Below are 15727 nucleotides of genomic sequence, written 5' to 3'. Positions count from 1 at the left end.
ACAGAACAAAAATACCCTCAAGAATAAATAGATTCATTTGCAGTTTCTTAGCTGGTGGTGGTCAAATACGTATGTTTACGAATTAAATGGTACATTTCTCCCGGCTCATCTCTGTTTGTCCCATTCGCTTCACGACACTGACACTTGCGTACCGATGTTTAATACACCAAAATTCTGCAAGTTTGAGAAAAATTTCCAGCAACTGGCAAATTTGTCAAGTGCTTACAGAGAGATGCAAGAAACTGTTTGCACTGACGTGCGGAAAGGCCGGCCGGGGTGGCCGAGCGGTTCTAGGTGCTACAGAGTAGAACCGCGCGACCACTACGGTCGCAGGTTCGAATCCTGACTCGGGCGTGGATGTGTGTGATGTCCTTACGTTAGTTAGGTTTAAGTAGTTCTAAGTTCTAGGGGACTGATGACCTCAGAAGTTAAGTCCCATACGGCTCAGAGCCATTTGACGTGCGGAAGCTACTTCTGCAAGTTGAAAAAACTTGCGGAAGTCGACTTTCTGGGGGATTTTCTACGTCAAATAACTTGCAGAAGCAGCTTCTGCAAACGACTTGCGTAAGATTTCCAGGTAGTGGACAAACAGCTTTAGACAGATGCAGTGGGGCAGAGCGAGTGACAAACAACCCCGCTAAATTTAAAAGCTGTACGTTCAGGAGGTCACAACTGCCTACTACTACCACAAGGACGTAGCCAAAGGTGAGACCAGTGCGTCAGGACACGCTTCCCCCCCGCACCACACCCCCCACCCCATATCACATAAATGAAATTACGCACGACCTGTTTGCGGTGTAGTGAAACTGAAAGATACTTCTATTTTTAATCATATGACGAAAAATGGATACGCACTATCGCTAGTCAACAAGGCTAACGATAGATTTAAACTGACTGTACATGCATAACACTATTGGCTATCGTCCATCCCTATTTTGGCCAAAGCCAACTATTGTACGTTTTGCTTGTGAGCAGTTGTGGTTTTGTTAATCAGTCCAGTTCTTACTTGCACTTTAATATCATGTAATTCCTGCCGTTTATTGCTTTTGTGCTGCGTACTTTTGTGATTCAGTTTCTAATTATGAGTAAGTTCGTAACAAGAAAGGAGAAGAAAACAGATTTTGGTTTGTCCACTAGCGTTATGTTAAGTTAAAAATATGTACGCACTACTGTAATATCCTAGTTACCTGTCTATAGTAGTTTAATGTTAGTACGGGAGTTGTTATTTGGAGACTGGTAGAACTTTGGCGTTGCAATATTTCAGTACATCACAAGTCAGCGGTGCGATAAATACCGTTACAAATAACGTCAAATGAAAATCACTCCATAAAAGTAAACTTGGATTTTCTTGTGTTGATCAACAAAACTATCGTTTAAACATCGATGATTATATTTCTTTAAAAAATCTACTAAATATTCTATCATTAGTAGCCCTAATGGCCAAGCGTAACCGATCTGGCCAACCGGACGATACCCAAATATGCAGACGAAGTGGCTCTAATCCAGGGCTTAACAACTGGCCGGTTTTGAGCGCGAGTACTCGCGTCTGCTCAGGCACGTGCTCGCGAGCAGCTGCAAGGTCGCGGAGTAGGGAGGGAGGGGAGGGAGGGGAAATGCGCGCGCACGTTTGAATAGGGGCGCAGCGTGCCTATTGAATTTGCGCCGACTGTGTAACGTTTAAAGTACTACGATCAGCTATTAACATTCACTTCGCTGGTTAAGAATCATGTGAAGTCGCCGTTGTGTAACCCCAACCATGCTTTCGCAGTTCAACCCCCATTGGGAGGAATTGTATCTGTTTACTGAAAAGATGGTGTTGCAAAATGTTTAGTATGTAACAAAACGCTGAATTCTTTTACGAAATTTAATTTGCAGCGACATTATATGTCGTACCACGCGAAAGACTACGGACGTGGAAAATGTGATTGACCAGATCGTGCACAAGAAGTTATCAAACTTAAAAGGAAGCTATCCGAAGAAGATCTGGACGACGAAGAAAAATCAACTGAGGCAGCTCTCAGAATGGGGTACAAAATTGCTTTGCTTTTAGCAAAGTCCCTGAACCCCTTAACTGATGGCGATTTAATAAAAGAATGTTTGGTAGTTGCAGCGGAACATTTGTGTCCATCTCCAGTTGAACAGTTTCGGATTGTGCCATTATCTAACATGACCATTATGCGTCGCATACGGTACATGGCAGACGACGTCCAGAGCCAGCTTGCAAATATCTGTAAAGATTTTATGGCGTATTCTCTAGCTCTGGACGAAAGTGTTGATATCACTGGAACAGCGCAGCTTGCCATATTTATTAGAGGTGTTAATAGAGATCTTCAGGTGCGGGAGGAGCTCCTCGATGTAGTAGCCATGAAGAACACTACAGCCGGAGGTGATATTTTAAGTAGTGTTGAAGAAAGTGTTGAAAATATAGGATTGTCGTGGAATTCTTTAGTTTCAGTGTCTACAGATGGTAGAGGCATACACTAAGCTAATAAAATTATGTGGCACATGTACATTCTCCTTTATTTGTTTCATTTGTCGCAGTAATAATTCGTGAGTGATATCCCTGCAGGTGGCCGCGGATTTACACCGACTGGCGGCAGCTGTTGTGTACCCCACGTGACTCTCCCCACTCTCCGCTCCGCTCTGGTCCGGTAGTGGGGGTAGCGTGCTCGCGCTGCTCCGTGCTCGCGCCTTGCTGCTCACAGCTTGCTCCGCGAGCACGTATGTTGTGAAGCCCTACTCTAATCCATCCGCCGGCAGTCTAGAAAATGGTTTTCTGTGGTTTCCCATTTTCAATTTCGGCAAATGCCGGAGGTCGCCACTTACAATGAAAGCGGCAAGAAAAGTTCTCGGCATGATAGTGAAAACGACAACTTATTTTTCAACATAATCTCCTCCAATTCAATACAATTCACCCCACAGTGTTCCGGTCCCATTATCCCCTCTTGGTAGGGTTCCTCCGGAAGTGCTGCAAAGTAAACATCCACAGCCGGAAAGGCCTTTTCGATTAGACGAGGAAGTCGAGAGAGCACTTTCCAATTACCGTTTTACTTTTTTCAAGATAGTCAACAAAACTCCTTTCACATTCCAAAACACCGACACCATGAGCTTTCCCGTCGACAGCACCGTTCTTGTCTTCTTTGGAGCTGAAGAGTCGGAAAAAGAAAATTGAGAATGCGCTAGGTGACGATCAGTTTGGCTTTAGGAAAAGTAAAGGGACGAGAGAGGCAATTCTGACGTTACGGCTAATAATGGAAGCAAGGCTAAAGAAAAATCAAGCCACTTTCATAGGATTTGTCGACCTGGAAAAAGCGTTCGACAATATAAAATGGTGCAAGCTGTTCGAGATTCTGAAAAAAGTAGGGCTAAGCTATAGGGAGAGATGGGTCATATACAATATGTACAACAACCAAGAGGGAATAATAAGAGTGGACGATCAAGAACGAAGTGCTCGTATTAAGAAGGGTGTAAGACAAGGATGTAGCCTTTCGCCCCTACTCTTCAATCTGTACATCGAGGAAGCAATGATGGAAATAAAAGAAAGGTTCAGGAGTGGAATTAAAATACAAGGTGAAAGGATATCAATGATACGATTCGCTGATGACATTGCTATCCTGAGTGAGAGTGAAGAAGAATTAAATGAACTGCTGAACGGAATGAACAGTCTAATGAGTACACAGTATGGTTTGAGAGTAAATCGGAGAAAGACGAAGGTAATGAGAAGTAGTAGAAATGAGAACAGCGAGAAACTTAATATCAGGATTGATGGTCACGAAGTCAATGAAGTTAAGGAATTCTGCTACCTAGGCAGTAAAATAACCAATGACGGACGGAGCAAGGAGGACATCAAAAGCAGACTCGCTATGGCAAAAAAGGCATTTCTGGCCAAGAGAAGTCTACTAATATCAAATACCGGCCTTAATTTGAGGAAGAAATTTCTGAGGATGTACGTCTGGAGTACAGCATTGTATGGTAGTGAAACATGGACTGTGGGAAAACCGGAACAGAAGAGAATGAAGCATTTGAGATGTGGTGCTATAGACGAATGTCGAAAATTAGGTGAACTGATAAGGTAAGGAATGAGGAGGTTCTACGCAGAATCGGAGAGGAAAGGAATATGTGGAAAACACTGATAAGGAGAAGGGACAGGATTATAGGACATCTGCTAAGACATGAGGGAATGACTTCCATGGTACTAGAGGGAGCTGTAGAGGGCAAAAACTGTAGAAGATGACAGAGATTGGAATACGTCAAGCAAATAATTGAGGACGTAGGTTGCAAATGCTTCTCTGAGATGAAGAGGTTAGCACAGGAAAGGAATTCGTGGCGGGCCGCATCAAACCAGTCAGTAGACTGATGACAAAAAAAAAAATGTCGGCTTCTATCCACTGCATAGACTAATGTCTGGATTCGAGTGTGTAATGGTGAAATCGTGCTTCATTCACTGTCACATATTGACGCAAAAAGTCGCCTGTTTTTCTTAAAACGCACAATTCACTTATTACAAAGCATCTCGTGATTTTGGTTGTGATCCGCAGTGAGCACACATGGCACCCATCGTGCACAAAGTTTTCCCATGTTCATGCAATACTGAGGTTATGCAGCTCACGTGTCAGTCGGGTGACCATTGCCACAACATATTTCGGGACAACATTATCCCATTTTTAAGTGCTAAAAGCAAGGGAACGATTATAGACGTCCTGAGTTAAAACCTCTCCTTAAGAAATTTTTTAAGCCCTTAGGCCTCGTCACAAGTTGCGTACGCACATTGACAACTCAGACCATAAAAAACATAAAATATCACAAGCCTGTTGGTCGACCGTTACCAAGGCACAGTTGCAAACTGAAAGCCGCTGCCATCACCTACCAACGATGATATTTACTTAAAGCACTGACGATATTGCTATCTCTCATTTTGCTCATGTTCAGTTCGAGATGCAAGATGTGACCAACACGTTATATTAATATCCTTCGAGCATTAGCAATTTCACGCTCCTTTATACGCTGATTTTCCAAACTCATATCATTCACTTTGTCGATGATTTCCGGTGTGCTTGCACTTTTTGGACGTCCTTCGCGTAATCATCTCGCGTGCTTTCACGGCCACGTTCAAACTAGGCCGTCCATTTCTTCCTGGTATAGATTGAGAATGAAGAGCCACTTACAAGCTGCAAATAAATTTCAGTCTGTGTTAAACCTTCTTTTACGAAGAATTCAACCATTGCGCGATACCCGATTTGTTACGTTTTCAGCAACATGTCCACCACAACTGCTTCAAACGACTGCCTACAGCCAACTGCTGCTTGGAACGACTTGTAGTTTTACGTAGCGTCTACTAACACGTGTACCAACGTAAGTGGAAAAATTCACGTGAGTAGTACTGTGATCTCTGTGCGAAGCCGAGAACTTTCCAGATAGCCTTTGCATAGGTCACAGCCAATTCGTTCCGAATTCCTTTCTTTCCTGACAGAATCAAATTCCCTAAAAGATGCAGCCACTCTGCATAAATGAAAAGAGCTTCATCGAAGGCGAACTTAACATCTCCTGCCGGCCGAAGTGGCCGTGCGGTTAAAGGCGCTGCAGTCTGGAACCGCAAGACCGCTACGGTCGCAGGTTCGAATCCTGCCTCGGGCATGGATGTTTGTCATGTCCTTAGGTTAGTTAGGTTTAACTAGTTCTAAGTTCTAGGGGACTAATGACCTCAGCAGTTGAGTCCCATAGTGCTCAGAGCCATTTGAACCATTTTTAACATCTCCTGGGAGACTCCCAACACTACAAGCCATAAGATTAATACATAACAACCCAACTTCTACTCATTTAGGATCATGCATTTGTCTACAGGGACATTCTTTCATGCAGAAAACGGTCTTTCTACATTGCAAGAAGTGACAGATACATACTTAAATGAGGAAATTTGGGTAAGTATAAGGTTAAATGATTCCAGATTCATTGCATTTCCTCCACCAAAAATTGCTCTGGGTTTTCTGTTGATCAGGGATCTCTTTACTTCAAAAGCCCTGTAGGTAATAATCACGGTGTCCCAAAAAATTCGCACTCATCTGTTTCAGACCCCTTCCTCAGTTCAAATGCGGACTGAAAGAAGGAGAGTGCAGAATGTCCTTGGAGGACGAAGGGAAATTGGAGCATGAGTGCTTCTTAGTCGTTTGTCAAAACACAGCGTTCCTAAGTGACGAGATTATATCTCTACTTGGTGAAAACTCCGTGATCATTGTCGAGTAAAATGGTTTACCGTTATGTATGGAAAATATCCTGTTAAGGTCCTTTTTAACAAACCAAGAGGGGGAGGGGGGTGGCAGAGGAGAAGATCAAAAAGTTAGCGATGTATGGTTGTTAGTGCAGATGTTGGGAATAGACAAAGCCAAGACGAACAAAGATGTCGAATTTAGTTGTTAAACATTACGACAGATACACCAGAAGAGCTTTAGAGAAACTCGTATCTGAGAATGAAGGTTATGCACTCTGGCTGAAACAAGGAAGAGATCAAGACGTGAAAGGCTTAGCTGAAAAACCTGTCAAGTGGAAGCAAGTGAGTGATAACGTTTAAGTGAACGGATAAAGTGAGAAATGGATACTTAATAGGAAGAGCAAGCGAAGGATGAGCAGTGCGGAAATCCCTAATCAGAAGAGGCTGGAGAAGGAAAAGCTGTAATGATTGACAAGATACGCTGTGTGCAAAAATTATCGAGAACGTGAGCTTCTGCGAAATGTGGAGGGGTGACAACCGTGGCGGCCTGAGAACAAGCAGTGCTAAAAGGAATATTCAAGCTCTGCCACCGTCAGTTAATTTGATCACGACAGAAGGCGTTTCAAGAGGATAGGTTAAATCTTAAGGTGTGGTAACGCGAAATATTAAATTGTTCCTGTAGCTGTATGACCAAGGGAGGTCAACAGTGACAATTTTTGGAACATGGCAACGAAACGTACAGAACTGTTAGTGACAGACGAACAGTCACAGCAACGTTTTCACGGATTGTTTGCGCGAGTCTGTTAGACGTATTGTCCTGTTGTAATGTTACAGTTTTATTACATGCTGTACCGCCCGTAATCTTTTCCGCCGCACAAAGCATGGTGCAGTATGTACGATATTGACATATGTTGAAGGTATTATTGTAGTCATTCATGTATTTTACTGTCGATATGAAACAGCACAAAGGTATTTTATGTTCTGATGGTGTGTTTCACGTTCATCGTGGTTACTGGCGGAGGCGGAGGGACGAATCTTCGTGACAAGCGGCAGATACCGTCGCCGGGTGCCAGTTGTTTCCGAGTTGACGTCTTACAGCCACAGAAGACAGCCCGATACTACAAGCAGACTCTACGATGACTTTAAAAAATGAAGTATTGTAAAGAATGGAATTATACTTCCGTATTCATTTCTGATCTAGCCCCGACTGCTTTTGCGTCCATACTGATATACTTAAAATTTCATGAGGCAGCAGCAGCTTGTACATATCTCTGTATAGTAAATGTGTGAAATATTTTGAAATGCGTACAAAGGCGCTGGTGTTCTAATTTCTTTTCAAATTACCTGAAGGAAGATTTTGATAAAATTACATGCTAGGAAGGCACTTCAAGAAGCTACTAACATTCATTTAGTACTAAAAACTAAATTAACGTGAAAGTGTGTAGTTACATCTTGTAGTAAAATCTTACGACTGCTGGAAATTTAATACGGAATATTTTAATATTTTTCGAGGGAATGGAGCAAGATATTGTCTGTAAGTGAAAAGTATCCTAATTCAATGTACAGAAAACTATCATAGGGAGCACAAAATTCAAATAACAATTGGCAGCTACTCGAAGATAACTACTTAACGACTCGGATATTGATCGAAGCAGACGAAATGAATAAAAATTTGTGTTGCAGCCGGGACTCGAATGCGGGTGTTCTTCCTTTCTAGGCAGAAATGCTAACCTTTACACTTCCACAGCATAAATGATCAATATTGCTGCACGAACTACCTAAGCTGAGTGCCCTCCCCAACACGAACTTCAATTCAATTTCCGTTATATATCATCACTATTGCCAGGGCTCTCCGATATTGTCAAGGACCCCAGCATTGGACGTAATGAGTCGTCCTTGTACCATTGGTGATCTTATAGATCTTATAATTAAATGTTTTAAGTCTCTTTTTATTATCTACGATAATGATCGAAGCAGACGAAATGAATTAAAAATTGTACTGCAGCCGGGACTCCAACCCTTGTCTTCGTGCTTGCTAGGCAGAAATGCTAACCATACACTACCACAGTCCAATTGTGAAGCTTGCTGCACTAATGCCCTCCCCAACACAAACTTCATTTTTCCTTATGTATTGTCACTACTGCCAGAGCAGTCTTGGGGAGTCCTCACCGATAGCCGAATGGTCAGTGTGACGGACTGCCGTTGTAAGGCCAACCATCAGTAAATGAAATTAAGTCAAGAGAGTAATGCCTTTTTAATAGCATTATCTCAAAGAATTTAAAATACATTTCCTTAGTGTTTTTGTAAACTTTTCTGAAGCGCTATGCGCACTCTACTATAATTTACCCAAAAATGTCTAGGCCACGAACTGTTCATTAATAGGGGAAACCAAAGCCAACATCTGATCAACGATGTGCAATGTCAGATTTAAAGCTACCCCGTGTGTGTCATCAGTCATCGCCAATAAGTGTTCCGAGCCTGCTGGCCCCAAGTGCCCTAAGGAGAAGCTTATTTCGAGAGCGGTTTCGTCTCCTAACCAGGTCGCACAGTTTCGTGCCAGCTAATCAGGGGCTGATACTTCCTTATACGGTACTTTCGATTTTAATGAACCTTTCAGAAGACAATCAGTCCCTCCAGATGATTTGGTGGAAGAATCTCTTTGCCTGCTTGTCATGAATACAGTAAAAACTTTTTTCAATAGGCTTTATTAGGTCGCTTTCTTGTCTGTCTGTTGGGTACAAATTTACAGTTGGTTTTAAACTAATTTCTCGAAGAACTAGAGACTTGAAACATTCAGCATAGCTCAGAACTGAATGAAAATGCAGTATTAACTTGGTTTCTTGTCTACCACGTGGTGAGGGGTGCTTTGTTTACCACTATCATTTCCCCATGAGCTAGAGACTTGAAGTGTTCAGCATAACTCAGAACTGGATGACAATGCAATATTAACTCGCTTACTTGGTCGGTGAGTGACGATTGGTACTTCGTTTACCAATATAATTTCGCCGGCCGAAGTGGCCGTGCGGTTAAAGGCGTTGCAGTCTGGAACCGCAAGGCCGCTACGGTCGCAGGTTCGAATCCTGCCTCGGGCATGGATGTTTGTGTTGTCCTTAGGTTAGTTAGGTTTAACTAGTTCTAAGTTCTAGGGGACTAATGACCTCAGCAGTTGAGTCCCATAGTGCTCAGAGCCATTTGAACCATTTTGAACCAATATAATTTCCTGGTGAATTAAAGACTTGAAACTTCCAACATAGCTCAGAACTCGGTGGCAATGGAATAATAACCTGCCTATTTGCCTGGTGTGTGACTGAGGATGCTTGAAATGGACAGAAAAGTTTGACACAACATTAGAAAATCATTGTTTAAGTAAAAAGCTTCTCAATATGACTCTTTTTAACATGAACTGAAAAGTATAAAATAATTTCTCATAGTCCCATACAGATTCCTAGGCCTAAAAGGTAGTCCTCAAAATTTGTGCTTATGAATTAATTTTTGATAGCTACCACAATGCTTGCAGAATTTTAAACGGAGAACGTGTGGTGCATGCAATACGTAATTGATACATGAATAGTTCACTTTCCTATTATCTATTGCTTGCACGACACGTTTTTCGTTTTAAATTCTGCAAGTATTTTCACAGCTACTAAATGTTTACAAGCACAAATTTTCAGGACTGTCTGTATGAGGTTAGCAATCTGAATCGCTCTAGGACACACACATTATGTAAAGGCAGAGCTGTGATTCAGTGATTAACTTTTTGACAGGCTCTGGCGCCGTTACGCGCGCAACGCCAACTGGACCGTGGTTCCCATATCGGATTGATCAAGAGTTGTGGCTGGCGATTCTGAGTAGCATTTCACCAGTCCATATCCGGATAGCTATCTTGGCTCTCAAAATCTTTGCAAGCATGGAAATTCCTGCCCGCTACTTCCATCTTGTACATCAGAACTCAAACAATTTATGAGCATAACTACAAAACTGACATAAAAATTATTATTTCCTAAGCTATGTGTTCTTTTCATTACAACGATGACATTCATTCATCACGATTCACTTACACTGATGAGTCAAAAAAAAGCTTACACTCTCCGCCGCGAGACTGCGTTGCTCCATATAACATAATAATGCAAGTATGTAAGCGGAGAAGTGACCAACGAAGACAGATATGGGGCTCGAACGGGGATATTCACTGACATAAGCAACTAGGGCAGGTTGTTATGCACTTGCTCCTGGGATGGAGCATCTGGGATTCGTTGAAACTGGCCGGCTGTTCGCGTGCTACTGTCGTGTGCATCAGTGAAAAGTAGTTGAAGGACGATGAAACCACGAGTGGGCGACAACGTGTTCGACGCTCAGATCTCGTCACAAAATGTGGATGCCGAAGGGTTACCCACTCTCTACAGCAAGGTAGACGGCCATCAGATCTGTTGACAATGCACAGTGCTGACGCGGGCACAAGTGTTTTGGAGTACAGTAGCCTATGTACATTATTGAATATGGGGATCTGTAACACCCTAAGTGTTTCTATGTTGACACAACGACATTTTCAGTTGCGATTGCATTGGGTACTGGATCATGGAGAGTGGAAGTGGTTAGCGTTCGAGCTACGTAAGACGAAAGGTATGAGGCGACAGTGTGACTCCCACTCAAGCTTAATTTTTAATCTATATTTTTCCACGACTAGTCATATTATTTAATTTATAATACTTTTGAGACGAATATAATTCTAGAAGAACCACGTCTAATTGCATGAAATTTTAGTGAATTTCATGTTATTTGAATACTTACTATTTTGAATTAAATTTAATTATTAGAACAAACATATTTATAACAATCGACAAGTAAATGAAGAAAATCATAGTGTTTTCCTGAAAACGTGTGCCTGTCATGATTTGCGAAATCCCATACACATGCATTCTGGTAAGGTTCCCGGAACTACTTTGCACCTCAACGCTTGGAGCTGCAGACACAGAGACAATCCCCATTTGACAGGTAACCTGCGCAGCGGTGAGACGTAGCTAACGTAACAAGAACGAATAGTGTAAGTGAAAAATTCTTCAATGTCACAGAATTTACACTTGTACGACAAAAATGAAGGTTTGAGCGGTAGGCGACCCGCCGCCTCAAGCACGTTCGTTTTATGTAGCTCGAACCCTAACCACTTAACAACCGTGAGCTCTAACATCAGATACCTACGCACAGATACATCAGTTACCTAATAGACGCCTAAAATTTCTCTTGTGCTTTCCTCCGAATTGCCAGAGTAGTGAACCTTGCTACTTGCACATTGTTGTTGTTGTGGTCTTCAGTCCTGAGACTGGTTTGATGCAGCTCTCCATGCTACTCTATCCTGTGCAAGCTTCTTCATCTCCCAGTACCTACTGCATCCTACATCCTTCTAAATCTGCTTGGTGTATTCATCTCTTGGTCTCCCTCTACGATTTTTACACTCCACGCTGCCCTCCAATACTAAATTGGTGATCCCTTGATGCCTTAGAACATGTCCTACCAACCGATCCCTTCTTCTAATCAAGTTGTGCCACAAACGTCTCTTCTCCCCAATCCTATACAACACCTCCTCATTAGTTATGTGATCTAACCATATTCATCATTCTTCTCTAGCACCACATTTCGAAAGCTTCTATTCCTTTCTTGTCTCAACTATTTATCGTCCATGTTTCACTTCCATACATGGCTACACTCCATACAAATACTTTCGGAAACGACTTCCTGACTCTTAAATCTATACTCGATGTTAACAAATTTCTCTTCTTCGAAAACGCTTGCCTTGCCATTGCCAATCTACATTTTATGTCCTCTCTACTTCGACCATCATCAGTTATTTTGCTCCCCAAATAGCAAAACTCCTTTACTACTTTAAGTGTCTCATTTCGTAATCTAATACCCTCAACATCACCCGACTTAATTCGACTACATTCCATCATCCTCGTTTTGCTTTTGTTGAAGTTCATCTTATATCCTCCCTTCAAGACACTATCCATTTCGTTCAACTGCTCTTCCAAGTCCTTCGCTGTCTCTGACAGAATTACAATGTCATCAGCGAACCTCAAAGTTTTTATTTCTTCTCCATGGATTTTAATACCTACTCCGAATTTTTCTTTTGTTTCCTTCACTGCTTGCTCAATATACAGATTGAATAACATCGGGGAGAGGCTACAACCCTGTCTCACTCCCTTCCCAACCACTGCTTCCCTTTCATGCCCCTCAACTCTTATAACTCTCATTTGGTTTCTATAGAAATTGTAAATAGCTTTTCGCTCCCTGTATTTTACCCCTGCCACCTTCAGAATTTGAAAGAGAGTATTCCAGTCAACATTGTCAAAAGCTTTCTCTAAGTCTACAAATGCTAGAAACGTAGGTTTGCCTTTCCTTAATCTAGCTTCTAAGATAAGCCGTAGGGTCAGTATTGCCTCACGTGTTCCAATATTTCTACGGAAGTCAAACTGATCTTCCCCAAGGTCGGGTTCTACTAGTATTTCCATTCGTCTGTAAAGAATTCGTGTTAGTATTTTGTAGCCGTGACTTATTAAAGTGATAGTTCGTTAATTTTCACGTCTGTCAACACCTGCTTTCTTTGGGATTGGAATTATTATATTCTTCTTGAAATCTGAGGGTATTTCACCCGTCTCATACATCTTGCTCGCCAGATGGTAGAGTTTTGTCAGGACTGGCTCTCCCAAGGCCGTCAGTAGTTCTAATGGAATGTTGTCTGCTCCCGGGGCCTTGTTTCGACTCAGGTCTTTCAGTACTCTGTCAAACTCTTCACGCAGTATCATATCTCCAATTTCATCTTCATCTACATCCTCTTCCATTTCCATAATATTGTCCTCAAGTACATCGCCCTTGCATAGACCCTCTATATACTCCTTCCACCTTTCTGCTTTCCCTTCTCTGCTTAGAACTGGGTTTCCACCTGAGCTCTTGATATTCATACAAGTGGTTCTCTTTTCTCCAAAGGAATCTTTAATTTTCCTGTAGGCAGTATCTATCTTACCCCTAGTGAGATAAGCCTCTACATCCTTACATTTGTCCTCTAGCCATCCCTGCTTAGCGATTTTGCACTTCCTGTTGATCTCATTTTTGAGATGTTTGTATTCCTTTTTGCCTGCTTCATTTACTGCATTTTTATATTTTCTCCTTTCATCAATTAAATTCAATATTTATTCTGTTACCCAAGGATTTCTACTAGCCCTCGTCTTTTTACCTACTTGATCCTCTGCTGCCTTCACTACTTCATCCCTCAAAGCTACCCATTCTTTTTCTACTGTATTTCTTTCCCCCATTCCTGCCATTTGTTCCCTTACGCTCTCCCTGAAACTCTGTACAACCTCTGGTTTAGTCAGTTTATCCAGGTCCCATCTTCTTAAATTCCCACCTTTTTGCAGTTTCTTACATTATGTTGTTTTAATGGCCTACTAAAGGTGTACAAAGTGTGACGGAAGTGCGTGATCCCAACGTTGTGGTCTCCCCTTGTTAGTCAAATGAATCACGTTCCTTGTCACACCACATCGATGGTAGTTTCCGTATACTCCTTCATGCATGCGAACGATTGCACGAAACATCAGCCGCGCCACAGACGGTGGCTGTTGGAGACATTATTAAGGTACGGGGGACATTCTCCTTGGCTTCCGTAAGGCTTGAGATGGTAATTGAAGGCATTGCTTTCTCTTACTTTTCCGACTTCAATCGAATTATAAAATCATATCTATCATTTAAAGATGTAATAACCAGGCTTTGGAGTCAAGTACTGGACTGATACTTTAACCCTGAATTTTTGATATGATGTTTAATCCGCTATTTGAAAAGCTACTTTTGGTTCTCAGATCTCAATTTTCACATTCAAGATTTTTGGTACATCACAAAACGTTGTTCAACAGTTACATGCGTTTTTTTGAGAGAACTGTTATCAATTTACTTTTTTTTTTTACTCTTGACATTTAATTCTTTCATAATTGTCGATATATAATTGTGATGATAAAATGGAAAAGTACATTTTCGATGATATTAATGTATAAAGGTATGCAAATACCTCAAGACTACTTACTGTAAAAAATTCTCTTTTCCTGATGGTGTAAGTATTCTGCTTCTTGTAATTTCAAGACCACTTTTTACATTTTTCCTTCTCCTAGCAGCATCTTGTGGCCTGCTTGACCCTCCGCTGATCTCTGGAAAAGCACATGTTCTTCAGGGACTGTGATAAAGGAGCAATGGGACTCATGTTTTCTGCAAACATCCCTTATTAAACTTTATAACTGCTTCTACAATACCCAAAAAAAAATTCTTTTTCTTTTCTGTGGGACACTTCGACTAAATGACACTATGAAAGCTTTCATTTTCATTTTGCGGCTTTCCATCAGTGCATCTTGCCAGGAGTGCATCAGATGCAAGTCTCTGATAGACAGGTGCTACCCTGAGCACTTTGGCAGCTGTCAGTGTGTCACGGCCTCTCGCATAGTCCACATTTCAAATATTTCTTGGACGTACATGTAATTAGAACATAGTGAAATAATTTGCTAATCTAAGAGTAAACACTCCAAAGATGTGATACAGATATAATTTTCTTTAAGCCTTCCTCGATATAGTGCTATCGTTGTTGGACGAGCATGGTGCCTTGATGTCTTGGCCACCAGATTCAAGCCGCACCGACAAACCGTAATTGGCGAGAGTTACTGACCTGTCTGTAGACATCTAATGTCACATACCTCAAGAAACCACGTATTTTTCCAATCAACGCCGTGTAGAACCCACGTAGTATCGCGTTGAAAAGATGGACAAATACGTTATTAAGAAGTCAGTCATAATGTTTCGGTTCGTCAGTGTGTGTCTGTGTGTGTGCGTATGTGACCCTGTCATGAATTGCGGATTGCATTGCTTGCGCACAGCATCCTGAAACCTGTGCACCCTTTGCCGGGCCTCGCACTAGTTGCGTCGCTGTGTTCGCAGGCGTCTTCCTGTCGCTGGTGATCTTCATGTCTATCGCGGGCAACGTGCTGGTGTGCGTGGCCATCTACACGGACCGCGGGCTGCGGCGCATCGGCAACCTGTTCCTCGCGTCGCTCGCCATCGCGGATCTCTTCGTAGCGGCGCTCGTCATGACCTTCGCCGTCGTCAACGACCTGCTGGGCTACTGGATGTTTGGCGCACAGTTCTGCGACACCTGGATAGCCTTCGACGTCATGTGCTCCACCGCCTCCATCCTAAACCTTTGTGCCATTTCACTCGATAGGTACATCCACATCAAGGACCCCCTCAGGTGAGTTATCTGTCCAAAAATAAACGTGTGTGATACACACTCTAAGAACGACGCACCATAAAGGAATTATCCGAATGGGATATTGATGCGCATATACAGAGAAACATATTATTACAGTTACAGGATGATTGGACGATTTCTTCATGGGAAACAGCTTCCTAAATTGAGCAAGGCAATAACTCGTTGGTCCGCCTCTGCCCTTCTGAAAGCAGTGGCTTAGGGACATCGTTCCAAATTCTGTGCAACTG

At 42.2% G+C, this 15727-nt stretch overlaps 1 protein-coding gene across 1 annotated transcript in view; it reads left to right on the top strand.

The window, feature by feature from the left end:
• The window catches only part of LOC124607167 (dopamine receptor 1), a 1071117-nt gene that overhangs the window by 995023 nt on the left and 60367 nt on the right, over positions 1–15727 (top strand). Inside the window, exon 4 of the mRNA XM_047139381.1 lies at positions 15170–15479. Coding sequence (XP_046995337.1) covers positions 15170–15479 — 310 coding nt within the window. The remainder of the gene's footprint in view (positions 1–15169; positions 15480–15727) is intronic.

Source organism: Schistocerca americana, chromosome 3 (assembly GCF_021461395.2).
Source record: "Schistocerca americana isolate TAMUIC-IGC-003095 chromosome 3, iqSchAmer2.1, whole genome shotgun sequence".
In the NCBI taxonomy this organism is placed as follows: domain Eukaryota; kingdom Metazoa; phylum Arthropoda; class Insecta; order Orthoptera; family Acrididae; genus Schistocerca; species Schistocerca americana.
The sequence above is the reverse complement of the archived record's forward strand: the minus strand, read 5'-3'. Positions and strand labels throughout refer to the sequence as shown.